This window comes from Acinonyx jubatus, chromosome B1 (assembly GCF_027475565.1).
Source record: "Acinonyx jubatus isolate Ajub_Pintada_27869175 chromosome B1, VMU_Ajub_asm_v1.0, whole genome shotgun sequence".
Taxonomy (NCBI): domain Eukaryota; kingdom Metazoa; phylum Chordata; class Mammalia; order Carnivora; family Felidae; genus Acinonyx; species Acinonyx jubatus.
In genome coordinates, this window is record NC_069382.1 from 129,959,865 (window position 1) to 129,980,857 (window position 20,993).

The 20,993-nt window shown below is 37.5% G+C and overlaps 1 protein-coding gene across 1 annotated transcript in view; it reads right to left on the reverse strand.

The window, feature by feature from the left end:
- Positions 1-213: 213 nt before the first annotated feature.
- Positions 214-20,993, reverse strand: part of PKD2 (polycystin 2, transient receptor potential cation channel) — a 52,453-nt gene continuing 31,673 nt past the window's right edge. Inside the window, exons 7-15 of the mRNA XM_027060544.2 lie at positions 19,604-19,771; positions 16,536-16,717; positions 15,277-15,397; positions 11,341-11,439; positions 8,984-9,105; positions 8,607-8,724; positions 7,341-7,504; positions 3,096-3,243; positions 214-2,726 (exon numbers count right to left, since the gene is read on the reverse strand). Of these exons, the coding sequence (XP_026916345.1) occupies positions 2,490-2,726; positions 3,096-3,243; positions 7,341-7,504; positions 8,607-8,724; positions 8,984-9,105; positions 11,341-11,439; positions 15,277-15,397; positions 16,536-16,717; positions 19,604-19,771 (1,359 nt within the window). The 3' untranslated portion in view covers positions 214-2,489. The remainder of the gene's footprint in view (positions 2,727-3,095; positions 3,244-7,340; positions 7,505-8,606; positions 8,725-8,983; positions 9,106-11,340; positions 11,440-15,276; positions 15,398-16,535; positions 16,718-19,603; positions 19,772-20,993) is intronic.

Sequence of the window (20,993 nt, forward strand, 5' to 3'; positions counted from 1 at the left end):
CATAAGTAAAATGTGGTTGCACATTAGGGAATACTATACGGTCATCAGAATAACTTAATGAAGGTACATACTGCTGAAGAAGTAATGTGTCAATCATTTTTTAGACATAAAAGAGAAGATGCCTGTTTCAAAGTCTAAACCTTTAGTAATTAGTCTCATGATACAAGGCAAATTACCCAGCTGCTTCTACTTAGGAAACAGACAACTATTACATCTGTTATTATACCAAGTCTTTATTAAGAAGTAAAGTGCTCAATATTACACATTAATGAAATTCTCAATTGTTGAGAGACTTGCATATGTAACATCTTCTTAAAATCACAGATATAGAGGGGAAGATGATAGGAGAGGGAAAAGGAGGGAATTCTCCATGACTAAAGAGAAAAAAAGTATGTAACTTATGGGTAAAAAGAAAGAATTTTGTAAAATCGTACAGGTGAAATGAGAAACAAGATGATAATAAGTACATAAAAAGATTTTCTAGTGACCATAATTAATATATGGCACATGGTCAATACACATGGATACCACATAATGGCTGCACTTCAAATTGAAGTTTGTTTACATGTAACAACATGGTACACACACATAAATACGTACACTCAATATCCCTGGAATGCAAACTTCAGTACCTAGTAATAAAGAACTTCATGTAGCATATTCAAAAGAAAGTAAACATGGAAATAAAGCATGAGAAATAACTATTAAAGAAACCCAATGTGTATCACTTCTATAGAAGCCAGCTTAGGCAGGTTTGTTTGCTCAGGTTTTCACTGAAGATTTGACTGACCTATTCTATCAATCACGTAAATGACTTAAAGCCAGGCATTCAAACACAGGCCTCCCTTCTGTTGTTCTCCAAGTCAGAGTTAATTCACCAGCAATGCATTCTCTCTTGCTTGTCCCATTAGCTCTCTCAAAAGGTCACCTCATTCAACACTTTTGAAAAATAAGATTTTTTTATTTTTCATTGAGAAATAATCTCTTCTCTATAAATTTGGTGGGACCCTCTCCTAATGAAAACACAAACAAACAAACCAAAAACTGCTGGAAACTCAAACTGTGGCTGATATGTTCTGATCATGAATGAATTTTCAATACCAGAAATTCCTTCTCATTAAAATTGAGCTCCATTTAGATTATACATTCTAGTTTTGAACCGCTGAATCAGACTATTTGAGTTCCATATTCTTAAAACAGCATAAAACTCAAACTTCAGTTTTATAATGTTTGCATATGAATTTCAAAACTCCTGTAAATTTTTGTTTCAAACGAACATATCTGCTGAGTTAAAACCCTCAGTACATAATGAAAACATTTAGGAAGTCGGCTTTCCCAGATTAGTTACAACGTTCCTTTCAGTTGCAAGTAAGTTGAGCCACGCGGGAAGAGAATATATGGACGAATCTTTATACTAAACTAATTATAAGAAAAAGTCAAACTGATGGGGCACCTGGGTGGCTCAGTCAGTTAAGCGTCTGACTTCGGCTCAGGTCATGATCTCAGGGTTTGTGGGTTCAAGACCCATGTCAGGCTCTGTGCTAACAACAGCTCAGAGCCTGGAACTTGCTTCAGGCTCTCTCTCTCTCTGCCCCTCTCTCTCTCTCTCTGCCCCTCCCCCGCTCATTGTCTGTCTCTCTCTCAAAAATAAACAAAAAGAAAGAAAGAAAGAAAGAAAGAAAGAAAGAAAGAAAGAAAGAAAAAAGTCAAACTGAGTGACAGGGCTCCTTCTAATTTTCCTATGTCATGGCTAGAGATGACATTTTAACCTACAATCAATCTGGTGGTTTCACACAGCTCATTTTAAATGAGAGTGAAAACAGTATGAATAAATGAAACAGTTATTCCCACGGACATGAACTATATAATACAATGATAAAAAAGCACAGTATTCAACATGTATCTTCACCATTCATACACATTCTAGCATAATGACTACATACCCATTCCATGGTTCATAGTTCTTTTCCAGCTCATCTTTTGGAAATGTTTGCCCCAGGAAGGTAGTTGAAACAAAGGGTTCCTTTCTTTAAAGCAAGCTATGTTTTACGTCCATAAACCAAGCCTGAGTGGGAAAGAATGCCCCTACTTTCCCTTCACGCACTGGGCAAAAATGACAATACTGATTTTTGTGACTGGAAATAAAACTCAGAAGGCTTTTGACAATTCTCTCCTAGCTTTAAAGGCTACATTGTTGTCCACTGAGAAGACTCATCCATGGTAGCAAGTGGGCAGACCACTCCATGTACTTTACAAAGATTTTTTTTTTCTGTACTCAATATTTACACCTAGGTTTCTTATATGAGAAAAAAAAATCTTCTTTGATCCATGGGCAAAGTTTATCTAAAATAAATTAAAGTGCAGAAGAATTAACATTTGGTCACAAAGACCAGCATCATATGGTGGTCAGGGCATATAAATAGTGTACTTGGTCTGGCCATTCAGGACAGCCCTTTCTCCCCTATTAGGAACACACACTAACACACATCTTAGACTTGGATATTGGAACTCCCATTTGCACCTGCGCCCTCTATTCCGTCTGCAGACTGGGAGGAAGAAGGGCGGGAGCTTCTGGGGCGCGGCTGACCATTCAGTCCCACTGGCGTGCCTAAACCATGACTTATCTGGGAAGCTGCATCGTCAGACTCCCAGCGTTCCAACTCTTCCCGCACTAGTCGTTCCATCTGCTCCCTGTGGATTTCACTGTCACGACCCAGTCTTTCATCCTAACAAAGGAAAAAGAGATCAGGATGTTGGGGGTTGGGGATGCACACTTTTGTACTTAGAAATTGCCTTAGGAAATCAGGGGGCCAAATAATCTGTCAACATTAAATAACATTAAATAACACTGGCGATTTATAGCATATATAGCAATTCTCTGAGCTACTGGAGTGACTTTTTGACTTAATTCTACCATTCAGTGAAGGCAGAACCATCAGAACAGTATTAAGAAAGTAACACCTCCAGACTACCATCTGATCTGCACTGATCTGCAGTTATAGACATCTCAGAAACCCTCTCAGATGAAACACTACAAAATATGACTACCCTGATATTTTCTAGAATCAGTGTTTCTGTGTCAGATGACCACTTACCTCCGCCACCCCATCCAGAAGCCTTCCCAGAACCTCCCTTCTCTTCAGTTTGGCCCGCTCCATGATCTCCAGCTTCACGATCACAGCATCAATCTTGGACACGATGCTGCCGATGGAATGCTCCATTCGATCCACTCGTCTCACCAGGCTGCAGGAAACCACAGGTGAGAGGGGGAAAGCCACCTCGTGTGGTGGGCTGCCTTTTCAGCCCAGCTGGCTTTTCATTTAAAAAAATTTTTTTTTAAACAATTTTTTTTACATTTATTTATTTTTGAGAGACACAGTGAGACAGTGCATGAGTGGGGGAGGGGCAGAGAGAGGAGACACAGAATCTGAAGCAGAGTCCAGGCTCTGAGCTGCCAGCACAGAGTCCAACACGGGGCTCAAACCCACAAACCGTGAGATCGTGACCTGAGCTGAGTTGGACACTTAACCAACTGAGCCACCCAGGTGCTCCCCAGCTGGCTTTTCAAATGGAAGTGCTAAGATATTTTTCTTAAACAAGATGATAATCAGCAGTCTCAAACTTTAGCTATAAACTCATATATTGCTGACGGGAATGCTAACTGGCACAACTTCTCTGCAAGTCAACATTGTATTAGAAGTCTTATAAATGTATGTTTAGCTTTTATTCAGGTATTCCATTTCTTGAAAATTTTCCGAAGGAAGGAAGTAAGTATATGTGTGATTTTTTGGGCTACCAGCATATTCATTAGAGTTCTGCTTATTAATAGTGGTTCACTGAAAAATGGTTACATTAAATAATTAATAGAAAAATTTTCAAATATGTTATTTTCATCTATACAATGGAATTCTATGGAGATACCAGAAATTGTATGGTGATAGAATATTTAACGGAATAGTGGTATTCACAATATATTAAGTAAATAAAGCAGTTAGAAAACACTGTTCACTAGTGATCCCATTATTTTGAATAAAAAAATTTATGTAAATGCTTTAAAAACATAGAAATAGGAGACAACTTCTGGAATGGTGACAGGAGGGCTTTGTAAGCCCTCTCCCAGTGAAACAACTGCAACTGTTGAAAATTATCAAAAAATTTTTTTTTCAAAACTCTGGACATTTTCTTAAGGGTACACAGCAAATGAAGAAGCATTTATTTAAGAAAATCCACTGAATTTCAGAGAGTCTGCTCCCTCTCTTTCTCCCCCAGTTCAGTGTGACAGAAGTGCCACTCCAGTTGGGTTAGGCAATGAACACAGGGCTCCCACTCCCTTCTACTCCCAGTGGGTTGCTCTGGTATCTCACAGGAAGGGGTGGGCTGCGCAGTTCTCATCCCTGTGCCTCCACCCCCGAATCCATATTGCAGAGGATCTAATCCAGACAAGAGTGGCAGCGAGCTATGAGGCTCTCTTCCTCCACTCATCTGCCAACTATAGGGTGGAGTTTCCACGCCCAGAGAGGCAAGCTGAGAAGACCGAAGGCTGCCATCCCAACCCAGTGCTTGATTCATGAAACAGGGGTATCACTCTGGGAAGTAGACCACTGTTCCTGCTCCTCTCTCTGAAACAGTAGCACAGGGGTTTTGCCCAGGGGATAGTCAGGCCACAGAACAGAGAGCTCCAAAGCTTCCCCCCAAGAGAACTGGCTTTATTTGGAACAAAGTGCTAAGCCTAAGAGTGCTTTTGAAAACAATGGAGATTATGGTGATAAACAGTTAAGATGAGGCTGGTCTGCTCTGGAAAATATCAACAAAGAGATACAGATTATTTTAAGGAACCAAATATAAATTCTGGAGTTGAAAAGTACAATAAATGAGATGAAAAAGTCACTTAAGGGTCTCCACAGTAGATCTGAGCTGGCAGTAGAAAGAATCAGCACACTTGAAGATAGATGGATAGAAACTATGTAATCTGAAGGGCCGAAGAGGCAAAAAGTGAAGAAAAATGTAGGATACCTGTAAGCACCCCAACAAACACAGGGTAGGAATCCCAGAAGGAAAGGAGAGAAAACAGCAAAAAACTATTTTAAGACATAATGGTTGAAAACTTCCTAAATGTGATGAAAATATTACACATTGTAGCAGCTTAATGAACTCCAAATAGGATAACTGCAAAGAGATCCACACTCAGATCAGTCAAAATACTGAAAGACAAAGACAAAGAAAAAATCTTGAAAGTATCAGAGAAAAGTGACTCATTATGTATAACACTGAGGTAAGATTGCTAAGGTTAGATTGCTGAGGTTAAGACTGCTAAGATCTTACTGCTAATCTTAGCAGTAAGATTAACAGCTATCTTCTCATCAGAAACAATGGAGACCAGAAAAAAATGAAGGGGAAATAAAAATATTCCCAGAGTAAAAAAAAAAACTGAGGGAATTCATGCTAGCAGGTCTGCTTTAGAATAGATACTAAAGGAAGTTCTTTAGGCTGACATTAAGTGATCCAGATAGTAATCAGAAGCCACATGAAAAAACGAAGAGCACTGGGTACAGGTAATTATGTAACTATAAAAGGCAGTACAAATTCATATTTCTTTTCCTTTTTTCCCTCTTAACTGATTTAAAAAGCAATTGTGTAAGACAATATGTACACAATTGTATTGTTGGGCCCATAACATACAGAAATATAATAATATATTTGACAGTAGCAGGACAAAAGGGGGGTAAGAGCAAAGTTGTACTGGAATATGGAAATAACACCAGATGGTAACTTGAACCCACAGGAACGAATGAAGGGAACCAGAAATGGTAAGTAGGAAAAAGAATATAACAAACTCTATAAATATATACTTTCTCTTCTTTCTTGTCTCCTTTAAGAGACATAAAATTATATGAAGTGATCATTATGACAATGTTGTATTGGATTTGTAACATAGATTAATATGTATAATATGGCACAAAACAGGGGAGGAGTTATATAGGAATGATATTTCTATATCGCCTTGGATTAAGTTAATATAAATCATAAGTAGATCCTGATAAATCAATTTGTATATATTACGCCCTAGAGAAACTACTAAAAAAATAACTAAAAAATGTAGTGAAAAAAATTATTAAAGGAATTAAACTGTTGCTCTAGAAAATATTACTTTATGTAAAAGAAAGCAACAAAGGAGAAAAAGAGGGACAAAAAAAGATATGACACCTACAGAAAATGAAAAATAAGGGACCCCTGAGTGGGCTCAGTCGTTGGGCATCCAACTCTGGCTCAGGTCATGATCTCACAGTTCATGGGTTCAAGCCCTGCATCCAGCTGTCTGCTGTAAGCACAGAGCCCACTTTGGATCCTTGGTTCCCCTCTCTCTCTAACCCTCCTCTGCTCACGTGTGTGTACACATCCTGTCTCTCAAAAATAAACATTTAAAAAACAAGAAGAAGAAAAATGGTAGTTGTAAGTCCAACTATATTAATGATAACATTAAATGTAAATGAAGTAAATATTCTAATCAAAAGGCAAAGATTACCAGACTGGATGAAAAGACCAGGTCCAACTATATGCTGTCTACAGGTGACACACCTAAGATTCAAAGATACAAACAGACTGGAAATGAGAACAGAAAAAGGTGTATCATGCAAAAAGCGATGATAAGAAAATTGGAGTTGCTATAGTAATATCAGACAAAAAAGACTTTAAAACAAAAAAAAATTACTAGAGATAAAGTAGGACATTTTTTAATGAAAACGGGGTCAATCTATTAGAAAGATATACCAGTTATAAACATTTATACACCTAACAACAGAGTTCCAAAATACACAAAGCAAAACCTTACAGAAATGAAGGAACAATTTAATAATAATAGTTGGAGACTTTAATACCCCACTTTCAAAAAGTAGATGAAACTAGGCAGAACAACAGGAAATAGGAGATTTAAGTAACACTACAAACCAACTAGACCTAAAAAACGCCTATAGAACACTCCACTTAACAACAGTAGTACATACATTCTTCTCAGGTGCTCATGGAACATTCTTTGGGATATACCTTGTGCTACGCCATAAAAACAAAAAACACATGAAAAACAAAAAACATGTAAATGGAGATACAAACACCAAAATTACATTTTGGGTTAGCGGGAATAGGAGAGATCGTAATGTTTTCTTCTATTTATTTGCTAACTTAAATATATTACTTCTATTGGAAAAAAAACATTAAAAGTTATAAAAAAAAAAAAGAACTGATGATTAGTAATGGAAAGAATTAAACTGAGAGAGGTGGGAGAAACTGCTTTATCTCATTTAAACTCTTGTCAACACAAATCCTGCCAATTCCTTTATACTTACACTTGAAACTCTTCATAAGAAACCCCACTGGAGATGCTTCCTCTCCTTCTGGAACTATGCCCACTGTCTTCATCATCATCCTCCTCAGAGTCATCCAGGCTTCTTGGGAAACTTCGGCTGCTCATGGGACGTGGTAAAGAGCTGTGATCCAGATCCAGATCCTCCTGAAGAACATTGGATCACTGGGTGAGGAGCGAGAACACCCAGTCCCCACAGAGCTTCACTGAGGGCTTGGGCAAATGGCAAATGGATATGTACCAATTACCTAGGATTTCTTTGTGGCTAACACCAGACTGTGATTCCCACACTTGTAAATTTCATGGATTGGCAAATTTTCAAAACAGGTCTTAATGACCAGCAAGGGACTGCTAACTTGTTTGGACAAGAAAGAACATTAAAAATAGAACAAAGCAGAGAAAAAAAGGTAGAGGAAGAAATATATTATCACCTTTTCATAAAAGATAATACATTTAATAGCTACAAAGTTGGAAGGATATAATCTCACAGTAAAAATTTTGACTAAATGCAGCCTTGTGAAAGGTGATTTCACTATGCCTGGGGAAGTTTTTCACTTGCTGGCACCATTCGGTGAGGCAGAGTTTAGAAACTACTCCTCATAGAGAAGGAACTTTGGTATATAGTATTCACCTGCATTCTCTGTACCTCAATTACAATGGATATTTTTTGGTTCGTTTAACCATTTATTTTTAATGTTAATGTTAAAGCTTTTAGTTATCCTTTCTGATTATAAAAGACCATGGGAATTTACTTCTAACAGTTTCATAAGAAGTATTCAAATGGAAGGCAGTAGTTATTTTTGTTCCATTATAAATGTTAAAGAACAATTAGCTTTACATCTCCTGAGGAATCTTTTTTCCTCCACTCTCATGGACACAGTGAGGTGTGTGACTATTCAGGTTTCCCTTTTGAAGCTGATGGCCAGAAAACTTAGGGCCAGATTTATAGCCCAATCTTTAATCAACATACGTGTATTTTTATGGAAGCATTTTTAGCTTCCTAGTCTAGTTTTATATTTCACTTTTGTTTTACTTCATTTTTTCATTTTGATTGTTTTACACAGATGCCAACTTATTGCATTTTTACGTATTATTTTGTTACATATCCTTTTTGGAACAAGCTGGGTATTACAACATAAATTGAGACAGAGAGAGGAGAAAGACAAACTCTCAGTAATCCATGACTTAGCATGGTGTCTGAAACACTGTGGGTACTGAATCAAATCATGTTCTCCTAAATGAGACCCACCCTCTCTTTTTCCAAGTCGTCTCTCATCTGTTGATGTTCATGTTCGGTCAGTTCTTGGTCTCCATCTTGGTCATATTTTGTGAATATTGCCTCAATCTCTGCATCAGTATGGCCCTTCCTGAAATTATTGAGAGGTTACAGATGAAATCACTTGTGTACATAGTACAGTGAAAACAAAGGGACACCAAAATGCAGGAATAAAGGAGAAATTGCTGAATCAGGGCCAGCCCTTCTCTTATTAATATGTGCCAGAAAGACACCTACTCTGAAAAAAGAGCATCTCTATGAGTAAGTGGTTGGGCCAAAAATATCCTTATCACCAAGAACTTATCTTTCCATTAAGAATTTCCCTGGGCCTCAGAAAGAGTGATTCTTACCCTTTGAGATCTTGTCGAAGTTCATCAAAGTTTAACTTGCCTCCGCCTTGCCTCAGACTCTCAGAAATGTCATCCACAGTATTTTTTTTCAGTTTTAGTTTGACCAAGGCTTTATGGTAGCCCTGTTGAAAAGATTTGGTTTAGATTATTCTCTTTTTACATGCGCTTTACCATCCATTTACAGTAGTAACTAACTACCTGTGCAGACCTTGCTTTGCATGGTAGTTGCAGGATTATAAAAATGACCATGCAAGCCTAAACTATGTGAAGTGATGTTAATAATCAACAGGAAAAATTATGATTGCTCCGTGACCTTTAAAACCTTTTATGAGGGGCACCTTGCTGTCTCAGTCAGAAGAGCTTGCAACTTTTGATTGTGGGGTCATGTGTTTAAGCCCTGTGTTGGGTGTGGGGATTAATTAAACAAACAAACTTAAAAAAACAACTTTTTATCAAAGCATTAAAATTTTCTTGGTGTTGGTTATAAACTTATTAGGAAAAATTTAAAAACAGTAAGGTGAATATTTATTTGGTACACTGAAATTTAAAACCTCAGAAACACTGAAAATTAAAATGTTTTATTTCTTTGTAAAAAATTTATCCAGAGTAGTCTGAACAGCGCTTGCTTTCTTCCTGTGTAATGTAGGATATGGAGTAAGCATCTTTTCTATGTCTTGGGGAGCTTTCATAATCTTTTCTTAATATGGGTCAGCTCCCAACATTTTATCCTTTGCATTTTCCATGTCATAACATATCTCCAAGAATTCCTTTAATGTGAAGTTGTTTGTCAGTGTCACTTCTTTGAAGACATTGTCAGCCTTTTCCTCATAACCACTCTCCTCATTCATTGATAAATGTGCTTCACTAAGCTCTTTGACTGTATATCTGTCTATCCATTGATATTTAAGACCTTGAAGGGTAGTAATGTCAACATTTCCACGCCCAGCTACGTAGCCTAGAAATCTGTTACACTGGTTTTGAATTTCACTTTCAGTGTTGTCATTCTTTGTTTCTTTGCTATGCTTTCATCTTTGCGGGCCCATTCTCCTTTTCCATCACGCATTCTTACAAAATGTCACATGGGTTTTTCACAGGGAGATACAGAAGCAACACAACTAATTGTTCTGTGCCTGAACTGAACAGCAGATGCTCAGGGACCAATCCTAGACTTTGTAAGAAGTGATGTTATGCTCACCGGTTATGATACACATCTGTTACTTACGTAATGATTTGTAGACTGAAGAGCCAGCAGTGAAGTTTATAGTCATGCTATTACAGTTAATATACTGTGATAACTAAGATATTCTGTGAGAATTGCAAGTTTGTACTTCTATACTATTATTCACAGTCAATATACTGTGATAACTGATATATGAACTGCGTTGAGAGGCTGGTGTTATTTAACTGAACTAATTGAAATCTGTGCATACCAGAACCAGAGCGCAAAGTAAGGACTTCTTGTATATACATTGGAGATTTGCTAACGTGTAATAAGCTGTCGTTGCAAAATTCAGGATAACACACATCTTAGGTCCCATGGAAAGGACTTTGTTTTAAGAACTGGAAGTTCTCTGTTCAAACAGGACAGACAACATAGTCCTATAACTTGAACCAACAGAAAAAGATCAGTCAAGGAGCCACTGGTATCTTAGCAAAATGATGTTAGGGAACAAGCTGTGTACTTCAGATGTAGTTATTTGTTGTTGCTTAAGTTTTATACTTTAGACCAAATAAAGAAGTCACATTGAAAAGAACAAAGTTACCCAGCTTTCCTGTCCTGCCCTTCCATTTAACAATTAACTTCCTGAGAGGGTGCGTGCTTAAGTGAAAGTCCTCAGACCCTTAGGCTGTGGCCTGATGCCATGGACAGTTTTCCTTTGACTATTTAAAAACTTCTCTGGAAGATCAAGGGTAAAGGGTGGACCACAAAATATTTGTTTCTAAACTTTTTTTTTCTCCTTTTAAATTGCATTTGAGATAGAAAAAAGCAGAGATGTCTTTATATTTTTCTCTTCCAATTTATTCTGAATTCTGGAACTGCAAGTGAGAGCCACCTGGAGGTATTGTCAAAATAAGTGAAGGTGATGAAGCCAGCAGCTCAGCTCTCAAGAGTCGAAAGAGATTGTTGAGAATTTAATTCTAGGGCATTTACGGGTTCCCAGAATTTAAGTCCAAGTTAACAGCATACCCATCTCTAGCTCTGAGACAGAGAACTTTTAAATTATTCCTGAAATGTAGCAATCTACTCTTTATTTTAACAATGACAATGGATCAGTGTTGCTGTGGAAATCTGGCTGAAACAATGCTCATTACATGTAGGGGATGAAAACAATTCTGAGACTTAGGGCTTGTCATACCTTTCTGATAAGATCTGAGAGTTCCATTTCAGCTTTCTGCTGGGCCAAATCAGATTTAACTTCGGAGTAAGTATCATTGATGATGGCCAAAAACATATTCTGTTTGTAAATCAAAGGAAAGTTGAGATTAAAGATGAAACCTAAATATACTTTCTAAACATCAATCCAAAATTTGACATATGTATTTTTGTTCAGTTTTTTTTTTTAAGTAATCTGATGTCTTAAGAAGTCACAAATTAATAGTTTTGCTGTTATATTCTTTGGGAAAATTATTTTTTCCATTAAGTCATGCCAGAGGAAAATACAATATATTTTCTTACTTACAAACCATATATTGTGATACATTTTGCAAAAAAAGATAAGAACGAAATACAACAAAATATTGATGTATTTACTTATGGATGGTGGTATTACTCTATTTTATTATTTTTGCTTGTCTATGTTCTCTACATTTTTTTCATCTGACATGAATTATTAGAAATTTAGAACTCTACATAGTCTGTCAATACAGACAAGTGGAATCCTATGCTTATTCCAAATGTTGTTATATATTACTTGAGATTTACAGACCATGTTTTGAAGAGTTAAAAAAAGATCTCTCCAAATAGAAATACAGTAGGCTTCACAGAAGAGGCTTTAAGAAAAGCTTAGTGAAAAAGACAAAGACTTTGGAGTCAAGCACATTAGGGTTTCAGTCTTAGCACTGCCAAGACTATATTGTTCAAATTTTCTAATCTTTAGGGGTGCCTGGGTGGCTCAGTCAGTTAAGTGACCAACTTCAGCTCAGGTCATGATTTCATGGTTTGTGAGTTTGAGCCCTGCCTCGGGCTCTGTGCTGACAGCTCTGAGCCTGGAGCCTGCTTCTGATTCTGTGACTCCCTCTTTTGTCTGCCCCTCCCCTGCTCATGCTCTGTCTCTCTCTGTCTCTCAAAAATGAATAAAAACATTAAAATTTTTTTTCTAATCTTTATTTTAAAATTTATTTGTTCTTACATTAATAAAGTGGAAGAAATAATAGTACAGATTTTTATAAGAATTAATGAGATAATCTATGTAAAAGTACTTAGGACAGGACCTAACGCATGGTAAGTGCTACATATTTATAGCTATTATTATTCAGTGACGGTTAGTTCATTTTCCTAACTTTTCCTCTCCCCAGGATAATGGTTTGTATTTCCAACAGGTTTTTCTTGAAGCACCACACCCAACTGATCCAGTCCTTCTTTAACACGCTCTTCCTTCACTTTTCCGTTTTGACACATAACTATGGTTTGAACTCAGAGTTGTGTATTTGATTATGTCTGTTTTCCCCACAAATCTGTGGAATTTTCATGAGGGCAGAGCTGGTCTCTTATTTTCCTTACCACTGTACCCCCAGTACATAGCAGCTTGCCTGGAAATAGTGCCTCAGCAAATATTTATTGAATAATGGATGAATGAACAAATGGGAGCTCTATTATTTTAATGGGCTACTAAATCATTGCAAGTTAAGGAGGAACACTACTTAAGATTCTGTAGCAGAAATGAGAATAAAATATAAAATGCATGTAAGTTCGTGGCTTAATGTTTAATTCCGAGTACAGACCGCTGCAGTTGGAGCAACATTCCCACCTTCTCCCTCCCAACCCAGGCAACTAATGTTCTCTTTTTAAAAGTTTCCAAATGGCTGTTAGCTAATGCCTGCAAATATCTTAGGTGTAGGGTTAAAGGGTGGGTCCTCTGAAGAGATTTTTGAAAAACTGAAAGTGGCTGAGAAAGACTACTGAAAGTGTGGGGAGAGGAAGCCCCCCTCCTCTCCACCCTGTCTCAGAAGGTTTGCTTAATTGTGCAATCAGAGGTCTTTTCCTGGTGATGACAGGATTTTGCTTCCTGGCTCATTTGGGCCACCTCTCACCACGGTAGCTTCTTTTACAGCCAGGGCAATAAATTAACACCTGGCAGTCATCACAGAAAAATGGCCAACCCTGCACTCAGCTTGTCATTTCTTTAAGGAAAAATCTGTATTGACTGTAACTCCCCACCTCTCTCTGGGGGAGTGAGGGGTAGAGGAGTGGAGTTCAGGGAGAGCAATTCCTTTTTGTGTAACAGCACAAAAAATTACTTTAGTATAAAGACAGAAGCTGAACGCTTCTTTTCATGTTCTAGTGATTGATTTGACGAAATGACTGAAAAATTGCAGGGCACCGCCTACCAGAAGACAACATTCAAACAAGTCCACACTTGACCATTTCAAATTGCCACAGGTATGTTCCTCATTTGGCAGAAGGACACACAAAGAAAACTTAGGTGGCCAGCAGTTAACTAAAGGGTCCACTGCAGAGCTCTCAATTCCTGGTTTTTGTTTTCCTAGTAGAGATTCGGGGATTCAGATGCTCCAGAATCCAAAGTACTACCAATATTAGAGATGAAAAAGGCTTACTGTTCCATTTTTTTCTTTAACATATGATAGAAAAAAGAAACTAGAGAGGCTTAACTTTAAAACTAATAACACATTTATGCAAGATACAAATGGACTTGCGTGATATTGCTGACTCTTTCAATCCTACCAAGGTAGATCTAATACTCAATCTGTAAATAACCACTAAATGCTTGGACCAACTTTGGGAATACTACGCTGAATTACTGAACTTTACACAAAGGATCTTATAAAATTTATTGAAAACGGAGACAATTTTGTTGTTTTCTTATGATGATGATTAATGTAAGGAAAGACTTAAGTATTAGTGTTTGGATAAAGAACACCCACCGCTGGGGTGCCTGGCTGGCTCAGTCGGTTAAGCACCGTACTCTTGATCTCAGCTCAGGTCATGATCTCATGGTTACTGAGTTCAAAGCCGTGCATTAGGCTCTGTGCTGATAGCCTGGAGCCTGTTTGGAATTCTGTCTCTCCCTCTCTCTGCCCCTCCCTCCTTCTCTCTCTGTCTCTCAAAATAAATAAATAAAAAAAAATTTTTTTTTCAACGGTTATTTTTGAGAGAAAGATGGAGTGCAAGCAGGGGAGGTGCAGAGAGAGAGGAAGGCACAGAATCCGAAGCAGGCTTCAGGTTCTGTGCTGTCAGCACAGAGCCTGATGCAGGGCTCGAACTCATGGATGGCGAGATCATGACCTGAGCCAAAGTCGGATGCTCAACCGACTGAGCCACCCAGGCGCCCCAAATAAATAAACTTAAAAAAAAAACACCCACTGCCTAGGTTAAGCTAACTTAAATGAATAATTACTCAGTAAAATGTGTAAATGTTAAGATGAAGAACAAAATGCCTTTTAAAAAAATATTAATTAACTTAGGGTCAAAATGTTAAAAATGTTCATTTGTACCAAATCAAGAGAATGCAAAGTTATTTTTGAAAGTGACTTTTAAAGCAATTTCCATCCATTGTTAGATCTAGTTTTAAATTTAAAATTTGAATACTCTCTGTGGGCAGTCTCTAGATGTGTTAAATATAAGTAATTCAAGACAAAGTATCTTAAGCTTGACAAGCAATAATTAACTCATATATTACTCTTGACATCCTGGATCTAGCTTGCTTTGTCAGTTCCTATTTCTTTTTTTTAAAGAAAAGAGGAAAAAGAGGAATGAAAAGTCATGCTAGCAAGTGATCATGAAAGTGCTGACATCTGTGTTAAAAAAGGCTGTAAATATGTAAGTAGTCTACTTTTTAGGCAAAGCATTATTTTAGGTGACTTTATCAATTTGCATGTGACCTAATTTTTTTTTACATTGAATAGACATATATATGGATAAATGAAAGACAATGCAAAAGATTATTTGGTGACGACTTAAAACTGAATCAATGAGAAGTAAAATAAAATATGTATTCTCATCTACAGTTTTTCCTGAGTCTTTTAAAAAATAAGGACTCTAGAGCATGAGAGAAAAAGGAAGATGGTGATTTATGAAGTTTAAATCACCTCACTGTAAACAAAAGTGTACATACCAAAAGAATGAAGAACATAAAGAACACAAATGTAGTGAAATAAATTGGTCCCAAAACTCGATTAGCTTCCTCAATCTCTGCGAAGTTGATATCACCCAAAATGATACGGAATTGAGTGAAGCTATAAAAACAAAACAAAACAAAACACTACAATACAAAAACAAAGACTGTTCAGCATTGATGTAACATTTCCTAAAGATGATTTCACACTTTTGGACCTCTTTATCAGTGTGCACAGCTGCCAGATAATAGAAAATTGTCAGTCTCCTTGGAAAACTCTTGCTAACTATTCAAGCAATTGAAGCTTTCTGGAATAAAAATCATATACTTTTGTGCTAAATACATTATGTCCATTTGGTTAAAAAGAAAATACAATGATTATTAGATGACTCATAAAGCAACCAGTTACAAGAATTTAATCCATAATCTGGCTAAAACATGGATGGTTAACTCTAAACTTCACCATGGTCACCCTGGGTCTGAATTTAAAACCTCTTTTAAAAAAAAGACTTTGAAAGACAGCCAAAATTGTATGCATTCAAAGATCCAATATCCTCACACGCTCTCAAAGTGGTGTTGAGTGGCGGTGTGTTGCCAATGCTGGGGTCTTAATCAGTAAAATCATTTCCCTTTCCGACTTCCATTGATCAGCAACATTAATTTGGTATCCCCCAGCACAAAAAGCCCTTTTAACTTCTATTATCATAATCCTCTTCTCCTTTCCTGACTGACTTCTTTCCAAATGGCATGGAAATGTAATATTGGTTATTTTATTTTATTTTTTTTAGTCTTAATATCATATATGAGAACTTTGGAAAAGGACAGAAAATTCCTACATCAGTTTGAGTTTCTCGTAGAATATTAGAAATACTATTTTTTTTCTAGAAAATAACCTGAAGTTTAAAATACGTGGCAACAATATTGAGTAAGAATGAAAATCTAGGCAAATGGTCTCTTAAAAGCTACCATCGGCATTTGGTGCTAAGAAGACCTCTGTCTTTGTAATCATATTGGTTTACTGTAGCTGTTCTACTATCTCTTATGACTTTAGAGTTGCTACCTTAAGTTTATCAGTATTATACATTGTCATCTTTACATTGGTGGGTAATTGCTTCTGGGAAAGATAATTAATTCTTATTTTTAAATAACTATTTAAAACTACTTGGTGGTTAAATAGCAACCATAAAGATTTCTTTATCCTTGAGGAGGCAAGGACAGCTCTGATTAAATTTTTCTTTTATAATTTCATATATACTTACATACACTCTTGGAAGGTACTGAAGTCATCAACCTGAGTGCCAAAGACAAGGTATGCCAACTGAGCATATGCTAAGAAGATGATGAAGAACATAATTGCAAAGCCAAAGAGGTCTTTGGCACATCGAGACATGGTTGTGGAGAGCTGACTCATGGTCCTGTTAAAGTTGATGAATTTGAAGAGCTGTAAGAGAGGGAAGATATCAACAGATGAATGGGTAAACAAATATAGTATATACACACAGTGGAATATTACCCAGCCTTACAAAGGGATAAAGTTTTGATCCATACCACAACATGGATGAACCTTGAAAACATTATGCTAAAGTGAAATAAGCCAGACATAAAAAGACAAATATTGTATGACCCCAGTAACATGGGGTAGCTAGAATATGAAAATTCATAGAGACAGAAAGTAGAATAGAGGTTACCAGGGGCTGCGGTGAGGCAGGAATTGGGAGTTAGTGTTTACTAGATACAGTTTCAGCTGGAATGCTGAAAAAGTTCTGGAAATATATATGATGGTTGCACAACATTGTGAATGTAACTAATGCCACTGAATTGTACACTGAAAAATGGTTAAAGTGATAAATTTTATGTTAATGTGTATTTTACATTTTTTTAAAAAGTTCATTATTTATTTTGAGAAAGAGAGAACGAGCATGAGTGGGGGGATGGGCAGAGAGAGAGGAAGAGAAAATCCCAAGCTTCCCAATATTTTTTTAAGAGAGAGAATAATGACTTGCTTTTGTCCCCAAACCCAGCAACTTCTATTTTCTCATTCAAAAAGTACTTGTTGAATGCCTACCATGTGCCAGGCACTATTCTTGGAGTTGCAAACAGCAGTGCACAGAACAAAGCTCCTCCCCTGATGTTGCTTACATTTTACATGATGGTTACAATACAGTAAAAATAGGTTTAAATCATAATTAAGATGATTAGTGATATTTTTACCCCAAGAAAGATTGAAATAAAAGAGGAATGGGGCGGGGCACCTGGATGGCTTAGTCAGTTGAGCATCTGACTCTTGATTTCAGCTCAGATCATGATCTCAAGGTTCATGTGATTGAGCCCCACATTGGGCTCTGTGCTGACAGCACACAGCCTACTTGGGCTTCTCTCTCTTTCCCTCTCTCTCTGCCCCTCCCCTCCTTGCTGTCTCTAAATAAATAAATAAATATTTTTAAGAAAATAAATTAATAGAGGGAAAAAACCCCACAAGTGAAAACTAGTTAAAAAAAATCCCTCCAGGAAATATTCATCGCATGTTATAACTGTCATTTATTGTTTAGCAATGATGTGCCAGGTACGGTGGAAAGAGCAATGTACACTGCCTCAGGTCTTTGCCATGATTTAAATACTGGTATTCTACCCCCAGGTGTCAGCCAGGGCTCAGAGCCAGCCGTCTAGCCCAGTGCTATCTGACTGCCAAATCATATTGAGCATTTCTGTAAACGAGACACTAAGGATGGCTGTTCAGGATGTTCCTCACAGCCCAGGGGCATGACAACCTGTGGCATAAGTCTTGGGGGAAGAACGCTGGGAGGACACATCAGAAGTCAAGTTGCCATCCCTGCCTTAAAGAACTTAATGGTTCTTAAAGTTTTGGGAGAATGTTTACAAGCAAAACACTAAATAAAATGCTCAACCTGAGGGACACATTGAAAGGGAATCTCTAGAATTTTACTTAAAGAACTCTTACAAATTGTTTCTGGCCACAGTAAAATTTTTTTGAGGGTTGTGGTAATCACATTTCTTTATGTAATTCCTATTAGATTTGGACTATTATTACTATTTTATGATAAAGGTTTGGTGTATTAGTGGTGGTTTTTCCTGAACAAGCATGTAACTAAATAAATAGGAAGAGAGGATGAGATCTATATCCTCTGATAAATCTCAGGCCTTTCAGGTGTGAATACCAATTCAGGAAAATAAATAACTTTACCTTTTAGAACAGTGCTGTTCAATCAAACTTTCTGACATGATGGAAATGTTCTTTATTTCCATTGCCCTATATAGTAGCCATCAGCTATATACAGACATTGAGATCTTAAAATGTGGCCAGAGTGACTGATGAACTGAATGTTTAACTGTATGTAATTTTAATTAATTAAAATTTAAATTTCAATAGCCACTTGTGGCTAGTAGCTACTGTCTTGATAGCAGAATCATAGAATTTGACAAGTGACAGCTGGGGAGCTACCCCCATTATTACTAAAATTTTCTGCATCTCCAGAATTGAGGCTCATTTGTGTATGAAATGCCCTAACCTTTCACACACATGGAAGTGCACACTGTTTTGGAAAAGGAGATGAGTCATAAAGGTACTACTCAGAAGTGTATGTATTTGTCCCAACCTCAATTCTAGGTAAAGCCATATGGCTATATGGCCTCCACCTGGGAAAGAGACAGTCCTTCCACAGATCATTTATAGTGCATCTCTCTGTCCCTCCCCATCCTCCCCAACTTGTTCTTAGTTCCCTTTCCTTCACCTGGTCACCCGATATCAGGTAAAACTCAACCTGTCCCTGTGTTAGTGTAGCTGAGGGCCACAGACCCAAAGGACACTGAGAAGGTGTCTTATTGCATTTGTGAAACAAATCTGCAGGGACTGGTTTTGCAAAACTGCAGGTAGTAGGAAGCATCATACACAGTTAGATGAAAGATCACATGAATCCTGCTAGCTTACTTGTAAAATATGAAGCAGCTTTGGCTGGCATTTGAATTTAACCACAAAAGCACACTCAAGTCCTCCAACATTTTGTGTGACTCATGTTAATAAAAAGAAGGGAAAGGGGCGCCTGGATGGCTCAGTTGGTTAAACGTCCGACTTTGGCTCAGGTCATGAGCTCACAGATCATGAGTTCGAGTCCCGTGTGGGGCTTTGTGCTGATAGCTCGGAGCCTGGAGCCTGCTTCAGATTCTGTATCTCCCATTCTCTCTGCCTTACCCCCGCCCCACTCTCCCTCCCCTTCTCACTCAAAAATAAATAAACATTAAAATTTATTTTAAATAAAAAAAGAAAGGGAAAAATATTATTGAAAATCAGAACATGAAGTTTGTAAATTACCTTAATCCAGACAAAAAATACTATGACAGCAGCTATATTGTTGAACTGTATTTGCCAGTATGCCAGATGTTCAAAGTTGGGAAAAGTATTTTGATCTTCTAGAAACTGTAGTAGCACCTCCACATTTGATGTTCTATATATGTTAATTCCTATAGCTACCACTGACAGCTGGAAAACAAAAGATTTATATATTATTACAGTGTTTTAGAAATATGCAACTTACCTTAAAATGACTATTTTTTCTTACCCATGTATTACTCCTAGGGCTCAGGAATCTACTTATCCAAATCACTCATACAAATGTTAAATGCTGAGCACAGCCATAATACAAGTAAAACAATAAGCTGCTTGCATTCCCTTTGCTAGGAACAGAAATCCAATAAATGCACGTGTCCATGTGCACAAACACATGAGAGATGTTGCTGTATTACAAAATCAAATTCAAATAGGATGCCTTGTTTTTTCTGCCACTCTCATTTAAATCACTTTCCACCCTTCTGCTTTCTCAGCCCCATCTTGCTTTTTTTTTTTTTTTTTTCAGTTGCCAGCCATCCATTCCTTCTATTTAACAAATACGTAGTGGACATCTATGTATACAGCACTGTGCCAGGGGCTAAGAGGAACAAACAGAAGTAAAATGCACAAACTCTGTTCTTAAGAAACTTACACTCTGGTTCAAGACCAGGTACACACACAAAAATAAGCAACCCAAAAGCCTACTAAGGAGTTGGCATTGTACAACATAAGGTGAAGGGTGAAACAAGACATTCTACAAGGGGTGGTCGAAGGAAAAAGAATATGCTTGGTCTTAAAGGATGGTGGGAATGATGGTCAGAGAGGGCTCCAGAAGGCTTGCAGTGGGAATATGTGTGAGCCAAGGGTTTCCCTCTTGTTTCTGTTCCTTACCCCACGACCATGCAACTTTCCACATTTGCTTCAGTTCCGGACCGACAACATTGGTCCCTACGTGCATCCATCATCACTGGATTAAGGTATATGTATGGAAAGTGCTAGGGGTTAACCATCACAACCTGGGCTTCCTAATGGGATCTGAATCCACAGCAGGTGTGCTGTCCTAGGTGCTGAGACCTTTGCTGTCCATTCCTTCTCTCTTCTCATGAATGATGGTCAAAGACCACTTCATTAGCCCTTCTTGAAATGGCTTCTTGATAATGACTCCAGGTGATTATCATAGCAGAAACCTGCCTGGATGCCAATCTTTACCATCTTTTGTTTTCTGTGAAGAACTTCCAGAGCAAATCTTGTATTTTTGTGCTGGTGGTAGGATTATTTTCTTTGAGCTCTCTGAATACACTGAAAATGTTTCTCTGTGTTGACTTAGTTGAGAGGGAAGGGTTGACTGACTGAATAACAATAACCCTTTACCCAG